The sequence below is a fragment of the Homalodisca vitripennis genome, chromosome 1 (assembly GCF_021130785.1).
Source record: "Homalodisca vitripennis isolate AUS2020 chromosome 1, UT_GWSS_2.1, whole genome shotgun sequence".
Taxonomy (NCBI): Eukaryota; Metazoa; Arthropoda; class Insecta; order Hemiptera; family Cicadellidae; genus Homalodisca; species Homalodisca vitripennis.
In genome coordinates, this window is record NC_060207.1 from 169835494 (window position 1) to 169857443 (window position 21950).

General features: G+C 32.0%; 1 protein-coding gene across 3 annotated transcripts; it reads right to left on the reverse strand.

Annotated features, from left to right (window-relative positions):
* Positions 1 to 1715: 1715 nt before the first annotated feature.
* LOC124352715 (CLIP domain-containing serine protease 14D-like) lies at positions 1716 to 17289 on the reverse strand. 3 transcript variants are annotated; one of them, XM_046802343.1, is made up of 8 exons: positions 17175 to 17289; positions 14047 to 14195; positions 9038 to 9133; positions 8040 to 8187; positions 7534 to 7697; positions 4727 to 4828; positions 3767 to 3912; positions 1716 to 1983 (listed from the first exon to the last, which is right to left on the reverse strand). In XM_046802343.1, the coding sequence occupies exons 2-8, from the start codon at positions 14114 to 14116 to the stop codon at positions 1810 to 1812; spliced, it is 900 nt and encodes a 299-aa protein (XP_046658299.1). In that variant the 5' UTR covers positions 14117 to 14195; positions 17175 to 17289; the 3' UTR covers positions 1716 to 1809. The 3 variants fall into 3 exon arrangements, with proteins under 3 accessions (XP_046658299.1, XP_046658298.1, XP_046658300.1); XM_046802342.1 differs by having other exon boundaries at positions 17136 to 17231; XM_046802344.1 differs by having other exon boundaries at positions 17065 to 17178.
* Positions 17290 to 21950: the final 4661 nt, after the last annotated feature.

The window sequence follows — 21950 nt, forward strand, 5'->3', positions numbered from 1 at the left end:
ATGCTCGAAATAATTATTTATCGATATTATGTAGATTTTGACATGACCAGATCTGTAGATTGCACAAAAAACACGAACAAATCTCTTATTTGCCAGCAAGTATGTATTGTATATAAATACATACCACCATGTTCCCCCGGCATGAGGAAGATCCGGATTCGAGTCCAGGAGGAAACTTAACTATCACAAAATTTGGATCTAGCCACTTATAAAGATTTAGTGAAACTCAAAAGTTCCTTTAAAGGTATTTGCTTTTGTGGTCACATCTTAGTTAGATCATTTAAACATAAGAGTGAATAAACAACTGAATAAAATTTAATTGTGAAGTTAAAGTAATAGCTCTATTATGCAAGGGTAGAGCGATTATCTTTTATTCATAAACTAGTATGTGTTATTAAAAACCTTAACAAGTTTTAACTAAATCAATTGTTTTCCCATAAAACCGTAATTGAATAAATATGTGCAGGTAATTTAATTGCAATAATTAAAAAATAAAAAGCAGCAATAAGTAACGAACCCCTAGTTGGTTGTCTAGCACATCTAATGAACATAAAGAAGTTAGTTCATCTTTAAAGACTAACCGCTACAGGTCAGGTCTAAAAACATTCCTATCCGCTTGGTTATTTTGATTCATGTTAGAGTATAATATAATGCCACTGATGTTCGTTTTACCTTTCAGATGAACTATATGAACTATGTAACCTATTATTATTATTATATTAAATGGATAAAATCGAAAAGTAAAGTAGTATTATTTTTATAAACGTTACAACACTTTTATGTAGCCTCCAAAATTGTAAATACACTGTTGTTATTGAAAATAGAGCTATTTTTAGACACACTTGTGCAGTAAATAAGTTACATATATAATACTATAAGGCTTGCAATATAAATAACCAACTTTAAATAAAGAATTTGTAATAATATTAAAACGCGATCTATAAGATTTTGTTAGGTTAAATAACACAGTATCATTATGAGTCCATTACATGTGTGGATTTTAAATTTAGCTCCACTTCATCTTCCTCTTAGATCTTCTCTTAGTTCACCTTCCTAAAATCAGCATTCATGTTGAATCAACTCTTGCCATCATAGCTACGTTATCCATTACATGTATATTACTTTTTGGAGACGTGCGAGTAATTAATTTAAAACGTAAATGGATTTTGAAATGAAAGCTTAAAATGATGTAATATGATGGTTCTCTATCATAATACGCCTCTCTTCCTTTTTTATCCCTACAATTAATTAGGAAGCCCTTACAATATTTGTTAGGTGTATGGAATTCCTCCCATGACATGTGTAAGTGAATTCGAGTTTTGAAAATATCTAAGAGGCATATCTGTGTTTCAAATTTTAAAGTATAGTACACAAAACAAATCTAATGGAGATTTGTATATTTGGGAAGAACAAATACAAATTTAGAAGGTTTTACGAACAAATTGATAATAATAAATAAAATTTACAACCGTTATTTTTATTTTGAACTTCAGGTTTTTTCAACCAAATACTTTTGGTTTTGAAAAATATGAAATAGCATACATCGATATATATAGTCTACTTAGTATTTTTTAGTTATGAAGGTGATGTATCGAGTTATACATTTTATAAAAAATTAGGAAAAACTATTAAATTTTATTTTTTTGAAAAATTAAACCCGGGTCTCCGTTTATAAATCTTGTTTCAACAGGTTGAGATACAATTACACGGTTGTAAAGTTACGATCCAAACTGTTATTTTATTTTAGAGGTTACAATTACAATATTATCTAATTATTACAATGAACAGATATCACTTGGAACTTAATAACTAAACTTCAATGTTATCTAAGATCCAAGGTATGTACTCCGACACTCTTGTATATACCCCAGGGAAACCCTCCGCTGCACACCTAGAAGCCCCGTATGATACCAGTCCCAACAAATAATTCCTCATACTGTTATTAATCGTTCTCGTAATCATCAGAGGACCACCACCATCCCCCTGCAAATATAACATTCAAGTAAATTACCAAAATTAACTAACAACAAATTAGGTGTAAGATATTGTAAAGTTATTGTTGATATCAATTATGTTAATTTTTTGAATAACAAATGTATAGCTATAATGCATGCCTTCCAATTAAAATTACAAAATTTATCAATTTAAAATTGCTTGAATGATATACATACAGAAAATGGATTATCAATATTTATAAATACTGTTTTAACACATAATTTATTAAGTTTTAGTTTCTTTTATTGCAATGTTCGGGTTAATGGAAATACGATTTACAAAATTTGTGTCTTTATTTAAAGTTAAATATTTATAAAAAGAACTCTTAGAAATACTTAGTGTTATGTAGTTATTGGTGGAGGTAGTTGTTGGTTTTGTTGTACTTTTAACTAGCAATAAAGAACCTGGAGGCAAGTTTATAAGTCATACATGGTGTTAATAAACTGTTATAATGATTTAGTCTTTAATGTTTACGAACACTATGACATTGTTAATTACCCGAATAGAGAAGTTGGTGTATGTAAAGAGTTTTATGTGGAGTCTGCTGACCACTCACAATACCAATGTGATATGTATTCAATGACTCGCATCGTGCAACAGTATTTAGAGCAGTTATATAATTAGGTTTTAATAGTATACTCTAAATACTGAGTAAAATATATTTTTCTCAATTTTCACACAACTTTGTGATTGTCTTAGAAAGTTCAAGAACACAGTTCTGGTTAGTTCTCAGTAATTGGTAGTAAAGTGCAAACTTATTCACACCTGTGTTCTTTAGATCTGTTTTAATAATTATGGTTTTGTTTTTATTTATTGGAAGTTTGAGAAATAGTGTGCATGTAGTAGACACACATTTTTACTGTGATTCGTAATGTATACTGCAACTACGGTATGTTATGATTTGTTTATTTAATTTTTATTTTAAAATAGAATATTCTTCCAGCTGAGGAAGAGATCAGACAGATTTCAAATTTCAACACGTAGTGTTACTGATTTCTTGTAGTATTATTAGATAATTATATTTTTACAGAATTCTGTTTATTTCGAAGGTAAAGTATTATTCTGAATGAAAAAGTGTTTTACTTTCGAGCTCCGCATTGTTTAAAATGTTCAGTTTTTGGGACAGAGTGTGAATATTTGTATGTACGATTAAGTCAATAAATTATATTTATAACATAACACATTGCTGGGTTGGATCCTTTACCTTAACACCCACTTCCGTATGTTATCAACATAGTCTCAACATTACATTTTGAACATATTCAGTGAGCTTTCATGCAATGTAACCCCCAAGAACATATCAAAAATATAGTCGTTTATTTATTTGTTTATACTGGAATTCGGGGAAGATCATCCGTTTGTAATTTTGACCCTTCTCGGTTTCTGTTAAGGAAACAATATTAATTAATTTCGAATGCTTATTTATCACATTGAAATAATTGTTTTCCTTTAACTAGTAAAACTTAATGATTAAATAGGGCTGTTATTTTACACATGATTTGAAAAATATATGCAGGGGAGCTCTGACATTATCTTATTGTAATGTTAGCTACTGGTAATCGAAAGCAAGACAAAACAGGATTATCAAAATATATTATTATATAGAGGAAAGAAGCGGTATGCTCTAAGTTCAGAAATAAGAACATGTAGAATATGTTGATAATAAAATATTGAAGAAGATTTGATAATAAAGTAATCAGAATAAAAATACAAATTAAGAGGAGTGTTAAATTTACAGGATGAAACATTTTCAGCGTATATAAAAACTTACTTTACATGCGTCCTTTCCAGGCGCGTAGGCACAGATGACCCTCTTGTCTATTACCGCTGTCGTCTTTATGGAGGTAATGTTTGTACGGCATTCTGCTAAGTCTGTTACTGAGAGTTCAGCTTTCTTTAGGTGACTTTTTACATCATCTGTATAGATAAAATAACATATATTCAGAAAACGGTCACATAATCTCGACTGCTATAGATACTGTCAGATACTGAAAACAACTATTATATGTATGGGTTGTCATCATTATGTACAAGGGGGTGGAGTGGAGGTTATAGCATCTGGACAGAATGGAAGTTCGTTCAAAATCAATACACAAAAAGAATAGTAGCCTAGGACAGGAAATATCTAAGTACTCTTAGTTGTAGTTAAAAAGTGTAACCTGGATTTGTGACCTCCATCTGCGAGAATTTTAGCAATATTAGATGATATTAGGATCTAGGAACATTGGAGCCGTTTAGCATAACTTATTTGATATCATCATAAATTATTATCGATTAACCAAGGTATGCGCATATTATAAGTCGAGCGTGTAGGTTATTTTATTATAATGGAAGATCTTTACTGCATTATAAACATTGGAGCTGTCTAACATATCTCATTCACTATGATCAGATATTATAGCGTAACACAGGTATGCGAGTATTATAAATTGAGCTAATCAGAGATCTCTCGTGATACCCCATCCACAATTTCATCAGTAGAATTAACGAAATCGTTGTTCTGGAAGTCCTCAGAAGAGTGTAGGCAGATTAGACCTATTATTTACTGAGACTCCCCTTCCTGCAATTTTACCGTAGAATTGACGAAATTGTTGTTCTGGAAGTCCTCAGGAGAGTGTAGGCAGATTAGACTTATTATTTGCTGTTACTTCCCTTCCCTCAATTTATAGATTAGAATTAACGAAATTATTTATGTATGTACTGATGCATACTGGGGTTATATTAAACTTACCGTTTCCTATGACTCCCCATCCCGCAATCTCTACAGTAGAATTAACGAAATCGTTATTCTGGAATTCCTCAGCATAAGGCAAGCAGATTGGTCTTACTAGATCTGAAAAAGGACTTCATTAATATTTTCAATTAACAATTAATAATACCACGTAATATTTGATATTTCATACTGATTAAGTATTATATCATTAATCGTGATTGCTCTTGAGACATATCCAATCGGCATAGGATGAAGTCACCACCTGAAGTATCGCAAAGACTATCAAGGTACGGTGATTACAGTACATTGAGTAATAATATTGCTTATACGCGCAGTGTCTCAATATATAAAAGGCAATGACTCACTCAATTATCACTGATTCCCTACCTTCCCGATATCGCAGAAAGTTTAAATTTTTTATATTATATAAAAATATTTGTATATGTTGAACATCCATATCGATTGAAAAGGGAGTGCAACCTCTTGAAGAACTATATTTTGATTTGCACCTTCCCGTTTTCTTAGTAAAATTAAATTTGTCACACACAAGTATTATGCTCTAAAAAGACAATATAGCGATTTATAATGAAGATCCACTCTCCATGTGGGCAGAGATAGAGTTGCAATCTATAGAAAAACTTACTGTATTTTGTTTTGAACATTCATTTTGTTACAGAAATATGAAATTTTATACACACACGTTATGAACTATACAGACTACGGATATCAGAAAAATACCTTAAAGTGGATGTAGATGACGGTAACCAGAAATTCCACCAAAGTCAATGTATTTATTATTTTGTTTATCGGGAGAGAATATATTTTAAAATAGAAGTAGATTGCAATGGTAGTAATTAGCCTTTTTTGCCAAAGAGGACTTTTTGACCTGTTTAAGTACATATTTTCTTGACAGGGTAAAAAATGATACCTCAGGCCGGAAGGGAGTGATTGTGACCTATAGTACACGCCTTTTCACGGAAAGAGTTTCCAGACATATGTGCTTGTATGTTTTATTCGGAAACTTGTTATTCAATAGGACATCGCGTGCAAATCCGCTGTCATTCGTAGTTACATGATGATAAGAAACCAACACTTTTCTTTTTATAAAAAATATATAAATAAAACTTGCACATTAGGTACGTTGTTAAATGAGATTTTATTTATAGAAAAACACTAAAAAAATCAATAACTGGCATATAGCATTAGAGTTATAAAAGGATAATCGTTATGCCATTCTGAAGTCTTGTATAAGGCTTATAGATAAAGAACCTTTTAGGAACACTTTGAAACCGCCCAATGGAGATCACTCTATAAACAATCTGAAGGATAAAATAATAAGAGCAAGAACAGTTTTCAACTTCTAAGACGATTATAGTTAAAACACATAAATACTCTGAGTAAAATATGATCTTCATGAACTAAACTATAACTTTATCAAGTTCTAGCATTCAAGAAAAACATATCAGATATAATGTGGTACCAGAGATAACAATTTCGTTTTCTGGAGATTACATTTAGTTGAATTTAAGCAACATCTTTCATAAATCCTTTATGAAGATAGTGTCAGTAGACAAACTGAAGTGGAAATTACCAAAAGACAAGTTTTCTAACGTAGTCTCAGCTTAAAAAAGTACTTTTACTCGAATAAACTAAGATCAGAACTTTAAGTTTCAGGCCTAAACCCATGACAGGCACTCAAGACATGAGACGTAGCAACTGCTTTTGATGCTCCGTAACTGGCACTGCTACGTAACCACTTGAAGGAAAAAGTAACAATTTCCCATGAAAATATCACAACAACGCAACCATTGCAAAAAATGTATGCCGTTACAATGGATTATGCCTCTGTTACTGGAAAAAGAACTGGTATTATTAGATAACCAAGACGCTACACGAATATTTGGATTTGGAGAGGCTATTTATGGCAGTTTTCCCCTTCCCACCCGTCTTGACTGCTATTGCTGAATACTTTATTTGAACTCAGCAACTTTTTCATCTGTAACAATAAATTCATAGCTGTGCATTAACATATCTGTAAGATAAATATGCATAGCTTTTATAAATATTAGCTAAGATTTGTATATATAGATAAAATATGATTAAGAATTTTATTGTTTAACGTTATTATTAACAATATTAGTTTTCGTGTTATTCCAATATTTAATTCATATTTTAATGCGATATATTTTATGTATTTCTCAGTATAGAATGCTAAAGAGCTTAAATAAATACTCCAGTAGATGACTAAATTCACGTGTTACTAAAAATAGTTTCAATCACAGATTCTTAACTTTTTTAACTTAATTACGTTGGAACTAGACGTGTCTTATCTAACAATTTGACGAGATAACGAAAAGAATATGGCTTTTTGTTGTAACGTAACCATTTGGTTGGACAGCTCGATTGCTGTCACGAAACCGTTGCTAGGTAACCTGGGACAACTAAACGGTTGTCGCGAACTAATTGGAACTTTCGACGATTGGAAATGCTTAGCACACATTTATATTAAACAATGACACTTAACTTGCATATGCGCAACATTTACTTTCTATTGATTTAAACATCCCGGCACTGAGTGTAAAGTTACTTCGTGGCCAAGAGTGACAGAAATACCAACATAGGCTGAAACACGCCACGTTAAATGAACTAAAAGTATCTTATATAAATTCAAATATTATATACAATAATAAAAACCGTAATAGCATGCTGTGACGTTAATTGGTAGTCTAACAAAACGGGGTTTAAAAATTATAATTTGCACATACATTGAACATAATTATCAAACTTCAACGCATTATCAATACCGTATTCAAATTCTATAGTACCGTTAAATTCAACTTTCCTCTTGAGCTTGATTAGACCAATCACATTTGTATTTATAGACTCGTTGTATCCCGGGTGAAGTATGACCTTCTCCACCTCCACGTCTATGGTAGTGGCGCCGTCTGTCGAACTATCAAGGTCCAACTCTCCCAGGCGCACTTTTGCCCTGCAACATCCAACCAGTTATGCCTGTTACAATTGGATGGCTTTTAGAGATCAGGAGCAGTACATGCATAAAACCATAAAATATTCCTTGATCATATAAGATGGATATGAAGTAAGTGGCAAACCTTATTAAGTCAAAATTATAGCTTGGTTGTCCAAATTACTCGTATCAGGTACTAATTACATGCGCACAACTGCAAAAATGTTATTAGAATATATTTAAAAAAACCATTCACTCTGAAATCAAATTTTAAATTAGTCGGTTTATCAATATGCTCACATGAATTAAATATAAAACATTAACTTTTATTAGCTTTGTCTAAATGGCGGAAGTTGTACTTACGGTTTATTTATAGGTAACTTGGTAGAGTCTACGCAATAGGCGGCTGTTAGTACATACTGATCCGTGATTAGGCTTCCAGTACAACGAAAATCAGTAGAATTCGAAGAAAATCTTGGGTAAAATAGAGCAGCGATCCATGGGTACTCTCCTAGAACCAAATGTTAGTCTCGCAAATTTCTTTATTTCCATCTCTGAAGCTTTTAGAACGTACAATGATCATTTAATATATTTAATACTGTCCACCAAAAATATAGAAAGTTCAACACTCTGCTATAAATTGTATTGAATTAACACTTCTAGTACAATTATTGAAAGTAACAAATTCCATGTATAATTAAATAAGAAAGTTTAAATAAGGATAAGTGTAGAAACTGGAAAATATATTATAGTTTCATTTAACTTGTAAATCTTTGCAAAGGACATATAATTTTATCAATATAATATGAATTAAATTGTTGAAATTAGGCATTTACAACGATCTGAGGAAAACGTATAGTTTAATAATGCAAATTGACTCTTATATCTTTAAATAATTTGTTTAATAACAAATATGTAATAAATGAATACTGTCTTTATTCCCTAAACAATTTTTTATAATTTAGTCAGGTCTTTTACTTAAAAAGCAACTACTCAAATTCAACAGAGCATTCAACAGAACATTCAACAGAGCTTTCAACAGAACTCAAATCAAATGTAGTTCTTCTTTTTAACCAGTCATCTGATTTAAGTGCAGTTAAAGATGACTTTGATTCTTTGCATCCAGCGTACACATCTGAATAGAACTATCAATCGTTTAAGGATCCTTCCGAGTTCTTTGTTCCTAGTGATTGCTCCCTAAACACCAATTTATTGTTGCCAATATGAATTTTGCTGGTGAAAATAATCTTCTGGACTCGGTGTATTACAACAAAACTGTTATATCTCTATAGCTACTGTATCAATGCTTCACATTCAAATCGGCTAATGGCTTAGCTTTTGCGTCATTCTGAAGTACTCACCTAACTGTACGCGACTTCCGGCTAATGTTGTAGAGTCCAAAATGCGTGGTCGTGTTCCACAAATGTCCCCAGGCAACTTATTCAGGATCACATCGCCTAAGCAAAAAATATGATCTAAATAAATACATACATACATTTATTCTCCTCATTAAGTCGTACTTTACAAAACAAACACGATTCGTATTTAAAATTTTTAATTATTAAAACAAAGAAATAATAAAATTATACCTATTCTAAGATCGAGACTGACCCCAAAAGGAAGTTAATAGGGCCCCTAAAGCTACTAATTAGCCCACCTAGGAGTTCCATAATAATTATTATAACTATTAAAAATAAAATGAGTTCAGCAGCATTAGTTTATAATTAACAACATAATTCTGATATAACAAACAAAAAATAAACAACAAAAGATGTGCTTTTATGCCAAACCTTATACATGTCAATGTACTAATCTACAAACTGAACTAGTTAAATAGCGCAATAACAAACCAAAACAAAATACTAGACATTTTTGTATTTACTAAACATAGAACTATTAACAATAATCACGTATAACATACAAAACATAATACTTTCTGTTCATAACAAAATGCCTAAATCGATCATATTTTACACGTACTCACGCACATAAACAATCAGACACACATACATACATACCGCATACATACATACATACATATATACACATGATACTTGTATGGATGCGTACAGTTGTTTACCCAATCTCAACAATGTCTCCTTGAAACAAAAACATACTTTGTCAATTTATTTATGTAGTGTCAACATACAATACATAATAACGTCTCAGGATTATCTTGAGTTAGCAACCACGCCTTGACTAATTTAACTAATAATCTATAGTCTGTTTGCATTTTAATATCATCACTCAGTTTATTGAATAGCCATGGTGCTAAGAAGTCAAACAATTTATTATAAAAAGTTAAATTAGGTTTCGAAACAAAAATATTACAAGCGCTTCTTATATTCATTGTATGCAAAAGGCCATTATTTTTATATTTAATATCATTAAAACGAATTTAAACGTTTTAAATATCAAAAGAGATCTCAATGGATAATATTCTTAGCTGGATAAAACATGGAAAAAAAGAATCAAGTCTGCTTTTCTTCTGAATTGTTCTTACAAACACTTTCTGCAAAGTAACAAGCGGATTCAAATTTTTTATGTAGATTCCTCCCCAACATTTAATACCATACTCTAATCTACTATTAATTACAGCAAAGTAAAGAGTTCTTAGAATACTTTGAGGACACATGTCGCGGAGAAAATAGAAGAGACGTATATTTGTTAAAATTTTATTTTTTAATTTTGTAATATGTAACTTTCTATTTTGTACTGGTACGTTTTTGAACATTAGCACAGTTACTTGATATCGAATACAATTTCACTTTATAAACAGATTTGATATTTATAAACTAAGTCATTTTGCACATGAAGATTTTGTCTCAAAGAAACATTAATATACGTAGTTTTTTTAGCACTCAAGATCAATTTATTCTTTCTAAACCATCAGTTAAGAGCATTTAAATCCATTATCATATTTCATGTTATAAGTTCCCTTGTCTTTTCCTTATAGCAGAGAGCAGTATCATCTGAAAAAGCTGTTAATTCCCTCTTGAATTTTCCATTAAACAAATCATTAATACAAATTATAAACAACATGGCACCCAGTATAGAACCTTGCGGCACTCCACAAATAACTTCCTCCCTTTCGCTAAAATTATTCTCCACTTTGACAAACTGTTGTCTGTTACTTAAATAACTACTGAACCACTTTTGAGCTGTACCTCTAAATCCACAGTGGCCCAATTTATTTAGCAAAATCTCATGATCTACGGTGTCAAATGCCTTCTTACAATCAATAAACAGGCCAGTTACAAATTCCCCATCGTTTACCCCTGCATTAATCTTCTCCATAAAGCTGCACAGGGCTAACTCTGTTACTTAGTCCTGCCCTAAGCCCATACTGGTTCTTTAAAAAATAATTTTTATTTTAAAGATATGGGTCTAAAATTAGAACAAACATTACACGGAGCCGCTTTGTAAAGAGTTATGACTAATGCGTGTTTCAACTTTTGCGGGAATACCACTGTTTCGAAACTTAAATTCACAATGAAAGTTAAAATGTCCAAAACTGTTGGAAATATTGTTTTTAGTATGTTAGAATGGACACCATCTAAGCCTGGTGATTTACCGTTCTTTAAGGTTTTAATAGCCTTCTCTACATCTGAACTTAAAACTAGTTCCATAAAAAAAACGAGTTCACTTCTTAATGTGCTGGAAAAAAATATGTCATATTTTCAAAATTTGCACTTATTTTATAGCTTTCCACAACTTCTTGAACAACGCTAAGAAAATACGTATTAAGCTCTTCAGCTATATCCTTACAATTATCATTAATTTTTAATATTTAAAGATATCTTATTACTAGATTTACACAGACAAGTTATTCTGTTGACAGTGTTCCATACGGTCTTAGGATTACATACATTTTTTCAAACTCATTTGCATAATATGACAGATTTGCAAGTATTATATCTTTCCTTAGCTTCTTTCTATAATTTAAATAATATTTCCTAAATTTATACTCTAAAGGTCTATATTTAATTTTATTATATAAACAATTTCTTTTCTCAATTCTTCTGCATATGTTTACTAATATAATAAACACGTGATCAATACATGTCTGTGATATATTGGTTACTCTGGTCGGCTCATTTATCAGTAATTCAAAGCCAAAACTGGCCATTAGTATTTTATAATTGTCAATATCGTTACTCTCTGAAGAAAGCAAATCCAAATTAATGTATCCCAAAAATATCAAATTCTTAAATTGTTTGTCAAATTTATTTTTAATTAAATACATACGTACATTATCCAAAAAATAAAGTGCTGTAATTTGCAGCAATCTATAGATATCCAAAATATGAAATTCCCTACCTTAATAAATAATACTGATTTTAATCATGTCAGCTGATAATAATTTTGGTATTTCCTGTTCTAATACATTAATATAACTTTTACGTAAATAGATACTCCACCAGAGCTATAATTATTGTTGGCATTTATTATCTAATCATAATAAGGAATGTTATAATAATTTGTCTCGTAAGAGTTAATCCATTTTTCAGTAAAAATTATAATATCTGGGTACCTCTCCCAGGTGGCAATTTCGGCTAGAAAAACATCAAAATTTGATCTAATACTGCGGATATTTTGCTGTAGAATATTTAAAGTAATATTGGATTTTTAAGAATTCGACATTAAATTAGATTAAATTGACGTTACATTAGATTTAAATGATTGGTAATTAAATTGAACAATACAGCAAAATATGTGTTCTTTCTACTTACATTATTTAAGCTACAGCCCATTGAGGTCAGCCTGGGTTCTTATCTCTAGTACTGGTGCTTTTTCTTTCTTCCTCAGTAAGATGTTGGCGTTCCGCAGCCAGATTTACTTGTATCCCCGTTCCTTCCTCAGCTGCCGTGCCTGGGCCAGCAGCCTCCTCCGCTCTGGTGACAGGGAATCATTCAGGTAGATGGGGATGTCCGTGGTCAGGCCTAGGTGTCGTGTGGATAAGTCCATTTTCTTTTCTCGCCTCTTCTTCATCAGGGCTTCCTTGTCAGTCCGCCGCATGAATTTCACAATAATCCCTCTAGTCTGGTTTCTCTCCGAGGTTTTCTTGCCGATACGATTACAGGCGTCAATCATGCTGTCAGTGATGTTCACGTCCAAGGCTTTTCCTACCTTCTTAAAAAGTTTTGAAACATGTTCTTCTCTTTCTTCCGATATTCCGACAGTTCCTTCTAGAATAATTTCCCAAGTCTTCAATTCTTTACTGAAGTAAAACAACATGTTTTCTCAGAGCTACATTTTCACTTTTAAGCTGTTCAATTTCTCTTAAGTTGTCTTCAATTTTCCCACACGCCATCTCCTAACTTTATAGTATTTTCTTCTACCTTGCTGTACAAAATTTCATAAGACCTATTGAAGTCGACCGAGTTGGTTTTCTGCTCTTCTCGCATCTCTTTCAGGGTGTTCATGATGGTCTCTATGGCCAAACCTTCTGCCACGTACTCCAACCTCATGCTCTTTCTCCTCGTTTTGTTGCAGGGATCACACCTCCATCCCGTACCTTGCTCGGTCAGGTAGTCTACATCCGGTTGTCCTATATTTACACATTTGCCGAGATACTCTTGAGAACAATCAATGCACTGCACTTTGAACTGATTTTTTTTATTACTACTAAACATATTTTGCAATTAGGCATTACTAAAATTTATTAAAAATTATAATCGAAATATTAATCACTTATATACAGGCAAAAGCACGCATGCCACTATTATAGCACAGCTCCGCGGATGAGATAAGCTCAGCTCTGATAAACGTCTGCTCCGCTTGAACTCTGTCTGACTCATGAACTTTGATAAAATCACTTATTAAGTATGTATGCTTTCTATAGCTATGTTAAGGTAAAAAAAGATTGTACAATAAAAGTTTAAGTTTAACCTAAAAGTACGTTTCCAAAAAAATTATTAACTTAATTATTTTTGCGTACAAACATTTTATGGTGTTATTTTCTATAGACTACTACTTTATTTTCATTTATTGAATATAAATTGCAAACCAATACTATTAGCCAATTATCGTTCATTTAACAGTTCATTACTATTGAGACAGTAAAATTTAGTTTACAAAGTGAAAATGTTTGGAATATCTATTCAAATCAATAGAAGGGTAGTGATCTTCAGATTGATGTTTCACACACTGATCTCAAATATATTTAGTAATCTTAAATGAAAGAAGTTAAAACTATCATTATTTAACGAAGACATATTATAATATACAAGATTATTATAATAATAAATTTTACGTGAGATTTTCTTTGTGTATTTTTTAAGAAAAGCTGTACCAAATATAAACTTACTAGCTTTGATTTATTTCTCCGTTTAAATATATATAAAGTTAAAATGCCCTGTTTACTTACGGTCACTCTCTCCAGCGGCTACTAGTACCAGAAACATCATTGTTGACACAATAATCAGCCAATCTCTCATCTTGTCTTTGGAAAATTACTTGTTCAACGTATTCCAGCTTCTGGGAGTTCAGTATAAACTTTGATAACAGCAACTGTGTCTGAAAGTGATACAGTAATTGTATCTACAGGGATATATAGGATAAACTTCTGAATATATATATATATACATTCTATTACATTCTAAACACTCCTGAAATAAACTGATAGTCACTCAAAGCTATTCCAATCTCCTGATCCATTTCAGATTTAGGTTTAAAGAACAGTGTTTTGGGACCCTGAAGTCGTATAGTGAAACAGTTTTTATAAGATACAAATTTCCCTTCAACGTTCCATGAAAATTGTTTGAATTGCTCCGACGATTTCAGTAACAATTGATCTATCAGGTCAGTGTGGGGGAGTGCTTAAGCCTAAGACAATAGCAGTTAATATTGTAACGTATAGTAGATTTCTGGGCAGGTTAGAAATGGAAGTAAGCTTATGTTAGATGTATATTATGTTAGTGCCCATTACGATTATGTTACTTAGACCAGAAATGATCCGAAGAAGCAGGAAAATGCGTTCTTCTCCTTGCCTTTTTTCAGGACCATTATTAGGTTCTCTTATCAAAGTGGCGTATATTTATAGTATGATATGTCTATTTCCCTTTATGTATCGCTGTAGTTTTTGCTTAGATTAGCCCTGTGAAATGCAGATAAAATATTTTAACGTTAATGCACGTTGATTTTACACGAAGAAAACAACTTATTAGCACCTCTTGAACATTATTTGTGTATATTTCAAACTTTGTATGTTATTTTGTACATTTAATATTTGCGTTTTACGTAGCTTTAAAAAGAATTATCGCTATGAAATATTACTTTAATATAGTAGTTAAAGTTACCTGCTTTTGGTAACTTTAAGTACTGCACTTTCTAACAGATTAAAAATACATTTCTCAAGGACTTATAACCTGCCTTGCATAATATAATTATCCTCTATCAACCAACAAAAAGTTTCCAAATGGTGGCCGTTTGCTCTTTGAAATTATCCGCTACTTCAAAAACTAATAAAAATAAAATGCTCTCAGAAACAACGAATTTAAACCAATTTTATATATTTCTATATTCTATATATCCTTAAATTTCCAGATCGTATTCATTCAATTTCGTAATAAATTTTAAAATAGCTAATACGCAACATTAGAACACATAGAACACAACAATAACTGGCTTTTCATTAAACCTGCTATTTACTGCTAATTTTGTTACTAAACGTTTTGGGTAATGAAGTCTTCATAATGATGTAAAATTATTATAATTTTATAATAACGTCAAAACAATGAAAGTAAAACATTTTTACATGTAATATCTGATTGATTACAATCACACCAAGTCCACATTTTCAGCACTCACTGATTGATGTGTTTGTGACACTTTAATATGTATGGGTTTTAGACGTTGAATTTCAAAGTTTTTGGAAGTCTTTAACATCACGTCAACTAACAAAGCGGTGTAGTACTTCACTTTATAAATACAATTTCTAAAACAATAAAGCACTTTCGATTTTGTACTTCGAGATAATAGCTATACATGAAACCGATCTTTCCTTAGATTGGCCGGAAGATATCTAAGGTTTTTCTTTCCAGAATAATTGACGTGCAATGTATATTTTGAATATTTGAAAGTACTTCAATGGATTTAGTGAGAAGTTAATATGTAAACGCTGAAACTAAATTAAATTAATATTTTTATGCTTGTTATGTGCCTTTGGAGGGAAACGTGCGTACAAGTCTACAAGATGGAAATCAATGACACCTTACATTATTAGCTTGTGTTCAGATTTCACTAAGGACTTTCAAGCGTTTAAACATTGGGCTTGCTAAACTACTGCACGTTTCTTGTATTTACCATTAACAGATTATAAAATCTAAATCTGGCTTAGTGAAATTCTTTACAAAATTGTACTTATAAAATTAAAAATATAAACGAACAAATACTGTTGTGCTTACATAGTAGTTATTTATTTTGGAACTGAGTAATATGTGTATGAGTATTGATTACTCCATTATATTCTAGACAACAAATGTATTTTATAAGATGAAAATAAAAATTATATATAGGTAAAATGCAACTAAAAAAGGTCTGTATATTACAAATTACTTAGGGTTACCATTGCAGCGTACTACGAAATGTTCTTCCTAAGATCAGCTGGTAATAAGGACAGCGAAATATGAAACGTCCTTTTTATCTGGATCCGATAAGGGCTGCCGTTATCTATATTTAAGATATAGTTATTATCGATTTCTTGTATTTCTATAACTATGACAGTAGTTATTGTTTGTAGGTTGATGAGCAATAGGTATAAAGGTAAGAAAATACCTAAACATTTTAAAAATGATATTGAGAAAAGTGGGACAATAAAGAGTTTTGAAACTATTTGTCCACATGGCCCAAAAATTTTGTAGTTACTATAACTTCCGTTAATTTTTTAAATTACTTTTATATCTGTACGAAGATTCTCTTGAAAAAAATAAAAGAAGAAGAAATCGAGGGCGATCCATATACATGGCTAGTCAGATAAAGACTCATAAAAGTGACATTATTGAAATCTGTAAGAAAGAATCCATATAAAAAACCCTTAATCCAGATAAAATATCATTTCAAAAATCGGTTTAAAATCATCTTTTTAGGTTCACTACTTAAATATAGACATTTTTACTTTCTAACTTAGTACATATTATTAGATTTGTAATAAACAGAAAAACCGCACGAGAACTGAGAAATTATGTAAACATTTCAAATTAGCGAACTAATGAAGTTTGTTTTTTACAACAATCCTTTACTTTTGTATGCTATTATGTATGAAGTAATAAAGCTTGCATATCCTGAATATTTATTTAATTTATTTTAATATAAAAAGCCATTTATACCTGTTTAACAAAGTCTGTCCATGCAAAAAAACCAATAAACAGGAAAAGTTATTATTTACCTTAAGTAACAAAATATAAATGAATAGTAATATAGTTGTCTCAGTTTAAAAATCTACAAGAAGTAACTCACTTGTTACAAACTGTACAGTGGTAAAGCAATAACGGATACCTTGAGTGATGTATTGTACGGAGCACAGCAGTGTAGTGATGTGCACTGTGGACGGACCACTTAGATAACTCTTGGCCTTAGATGACCGCCAGTGACCGTTATCAAACTGGTTCCCAAACCTCAATGAGGAAAACCCCAGAACATAATGAAACTGTTGTTACTAAATTGATAAATGGTGATATATTCAGTCACGTTGAAATTTTGATTGCATATTAATGTGTATTATTATACTAGCTTATCCAGTAACGCTTCACTTTGGGTTGGTTATGATATATACTATAAGGATTTAGGTATATTATATACCTTCTAAGGCCAGAGGCATCAAGAAATAAGTAGCACATGTGATATAAATATGCACTTTTATTTTCATACAACAATGTTATAAATACAAGGCATATTGACATCATACTTATTAAGGTTTGATGTAATCACCAATAAGCCACTCTCAGGCGGTCCAAACGGTGTTCTAAACCTGCGCCACGTTTTTGTGTACATTTCTGGCGTTCCTCTTAAGTGCAGCTAAACTCAAAGCCTTTGTTCCGTAAACTTTGATACGGCCTGTGTGGCTCCAGTAACAATATTATTTTAACTGAGTGCAGAAACTTAGTTAACCATATATCCGCTATACGACGACGGTGACTATTAGTAAAAATACGCAATGATTTTAATTTGGGTTGAGTAAGAGTAACCTGCTCGGAGCCAGCACATTGCACATTTACTGCTTTAGAATTAACTGATTCACTTGCAAATACATTGAGTTAATATGTGAACCAGATCCTCGAAGTACTAGAGTCTGGGGTATCTTATAGTCTACAGAGAACTTTCTATTATCGGCGACAACATGTCTACTGTCAACAAGTTGGTCAGTGGTTTTTAATTTATTCTTCTGTGTGCGCTTGTTTTTACGTGTTATAACGTTTTTGTCATTACTAATATTGCTATTATACTTAGCAAAATCTGGTTTCCTGTAATTGTTTTTAACTACTCTTAATTTTGCAGTAATAGTTTGCTAGTACTAAGAAACTCAAACTTATTTGAGTTACTTATAAATTGTACGTGCAATTACACCGCATGCACTAGTGCATGTGAAGCGGGCATTACCAAACGGACGCTCAATCGCTTGAGGAGTTACATCTAAATGTAATTTGTCACCTAGTTTCTCTACACTTAGATTGACATTAGGTGTTTCATAACTGAAAATTGTCGGTATAATTTAAAAAAATCGTAATCAAAGCATTTTTATAAAGAGATGCTATCATTTCGAATTCGAAAATTTAAAAAATGAGAATGTGTTTAGTATTAACCAGAAAGTTTATTCCACATTCGTAGGTGTTTATTTTTTGAAAGCACTCCACTTCCACCAGATATTTACCACCGGTATTTTGAGATGTTCTACAACTTGTGTTTAGAACTGTTATTTGAGCCTTTATTAAGTGGATCAGAGGGATAACCGTGATTATTTGTTCGGTCATTACAACGTAAATTCCAGTGCGATCCCCTATCCTCCCTGGTGAGATGGGCACTGTCATTCACATACAATAGAACATAGTGACTATTTCAAAATGAGGAAACATTTGTGATCTCACTCGCAGTAACTGGAATGTATCTGATTAATCGTGTTGAAGAAGGGCCTCACAAAAAACCTTTTTGGCCTTCAAGACATTCAGACTTATAGTGGAAATAATTTCCAGTACCTCGTCATTCATCCACTTGTTTTTACTCCAATTATTAATTTTTAGCTTATCTCTAGATACATTTTCGTAAAATAAGGTTAATTTGTATTATAAATCTTTAATTTGGGTTTGGTATACGCCATTATCATCGCTGAGTGAGTTATTCAGCTTTTTTACATTATTTAAATCCTGAACTATAGCATTATTCAACACTAACAGAATTTTGGTTTCAGATTTTGTAGCTTTAAGGTTAGTTTGTAAGTCAGTTGTAGTCTAACTTTTGTCTCTTCAGCGACGTCTTGATCGGTGAGGAGTTGCTCAAGTTCCAGTAAACGCCTTTATAAAAGATAACACAGTACGAGTATATGCAACACGTTGAAGGTCTAATATTGCCGTTGCTCAGCAGTAGGCCCACACCAAGCCACATACTGCAGCCATCTAACCGTAGAGCAGCTAACGATGGCCCACGTCTATTAATGGCAGCCATTGGCGTACAGAGCAAAAAATAACAAACTTTCAATAGATTGTCAAACATTTTCAATGCTGTTACAGGAATCAATCTCGGGTCACAGAAAAATGATAAGCGTCAGTCCAGCACTCAACCGACAGTTGAATGTGTCGGGTAGTTTGCTGTATATAAGTCGCTCAGCTCAGACAACTAATGACAGAAACTGGATAATAGCTTTATAATTTATAATAATACTGAGATTATGTTACAGGGCACATTTGAGTAACTAAAAATTGTCATTGTTTGCTTAGAGTTGCAATTAAATATTAATTAACACTAAATGAAATTCCTGTTATCAGCTGCACAAAACTTACTCTGTTCAATCCAGTCAATGAAATTCACGCACACCACTGTGAGTGAATACGCACGATTCCTCCTTCCAAGTGCATATTCTCAATTTCTTTAAAAATGTAGTATTTTGAAAAAAAAAATGGTTATCACACTGAACAATGTGTTGCATGTCGCTAGCCCGGAGATAACCAACGCCAGTTCTAAGGATTTTATTACTGTTACGGCTGGGACTAACGTTATACGAAGATCGGATTGTGAAGATGTTATCCAACCAATTGATTCTGTTTCTAGTAGTGCACTTAATACCAATATTATTGCTATCGTCATCCTTCTCCGTTTTGATAATAGTCGATAATAAAATATGTTAATTAATCAGAGCATAATTAATGTATGTTCAAATTACAGTAGTGTAATATTTATGCCCTATGATGTACTAAACAGATCTTTACATACCCGCCACAGCCTTCGTTTGAACCTGGACGGCAAGAGTGCTGTGTGCAAATTAATCTTTGGTGGGTTATGCAAGCAATTTTCCTTTCAACACTTGTCGCTCAATTCATTTTCTCAAACATCGAAAAACCTTAATGGCATAACCATTCCTGAATTTACCGATTATTATTGTCAGAATATTCCAATTATGATTACAGCCCTATGGTGCCCCGTAAAAGGGTTCTTAAGGGCATTGTCTAATCCTGATTTTAGCTCGGCTACTGAAACCAATATCGTGACAGGAATTTCCTCTTCAACAATCCGAATTGTTTCGGGATGAGCTGGAGTTACGGCAAAGGACCGTAAAAGATTGCCTTATTATAAATAACTCTTTCTCCCAGTCAGCTTTAAACCATCGTCCCCAATGCGCCAAATGCATCACAATATACAGGAAATCTTTTCAAAGTTTGAGCAATATTAGGAAATCCTAATTGATTTGACTACTCCAGACATTTTATGTTTATATGAACATTTTTTTAAACAAGAGGAATTGACTTTCTTCTGTCTTCCTGGTTTTTCCGTTTTTCTGGGTTCTGTCAGTCGAGCCTAAAAAGAAGAGGTGTTCGCATGTTAACGTGAGACTCAGCCATGTGAAGTTTGGTCTTTTTGTAATGAGACAGTTCTGAGTTCTAGCTGTAAAAGTCACTATTTATGAGTCAAACTAAATCATTGTTGCTGTTTATAGACCAACTGTAAATACTCAAACGAAACTTAATAAATGTTTTGACTCAATGTCGAGTTATTTTTATAAGATATTAAAATGTAATAGCATTGCTATTGTCGCTGGCGCTTTCAATATTGACAACAAGATCTCTATAAAGTTCATTAACTTGATGTCTTCTTTTGGACTCCGTCAAACTATCAAATGGTACACAATGGGATTTTGGAGGATCGATATCGAACATTGACTACACATTTACAAACATATAGTTTCTGCTCAATTCGACACTGAAGTCCTAGTGACAGGTCTTAGCGATTATCACGCTGAAATAATTATTAGTGTACTGGCCTTATTTTTTATATGAAGGGGGTTGCGTACCTCTCTATCCTACCTATGTTAAATTACACTAATTTGATGTACATTTTCTCGGGAACCAATAAAGATAGAGAGTTATATTTACGGTTTTATTTTACCTTGAAGCCTCATCTACCCACTGACTTTTTATTATTACCAAGAAAATGTTTTTCCTATTTTAAAAAGATATATTTCTAAAACGTTTTAAATATTTTTAATTTATATATATATATATGTATATTTTAAAAACACCTAAACCTTAACCAATTGTCATAAGAAAAACTTAGTAGGCTACTACTATTATACTAAATAATTGGTAAAAATTTGAAATCCCTAGCTATAAAACTTTTTGAGATAAGGTACATTATGTATTTGAAAAGTTAACTTTCGGAAAACGAGAATTTTGTAAGGCGATCACCTTTTTTAGTAGAGCCCTGCTCCATAGGAAGGTCCAGCATCATTGTCCTTTGTTTCTAATTCCTCCTCAAACTTCCTCTTAGCTATTTTAGACTTCTGATTGGCCTTTTTAAATAATTCTTGTGCTCCACGATCATCTTTTTGAATACGGGACACATCTAATATCTTCATCGCTTTCACGGACGGATCCAAAGAGCCTTCAGAATGTTACATCTCATTACATTGCCATCATTGTATGTTGCTACAGCTTCATGAACCCCTAGTGATAGAGTCTCGAACTGGACAAAAGTGTTTTTTTGATATTCTATTCCATATTACATTATTCAACGATTCATTTTGATTTTGGGTTTTGCCATGCAAACATTTGCTCAAAAGTTCTTTTT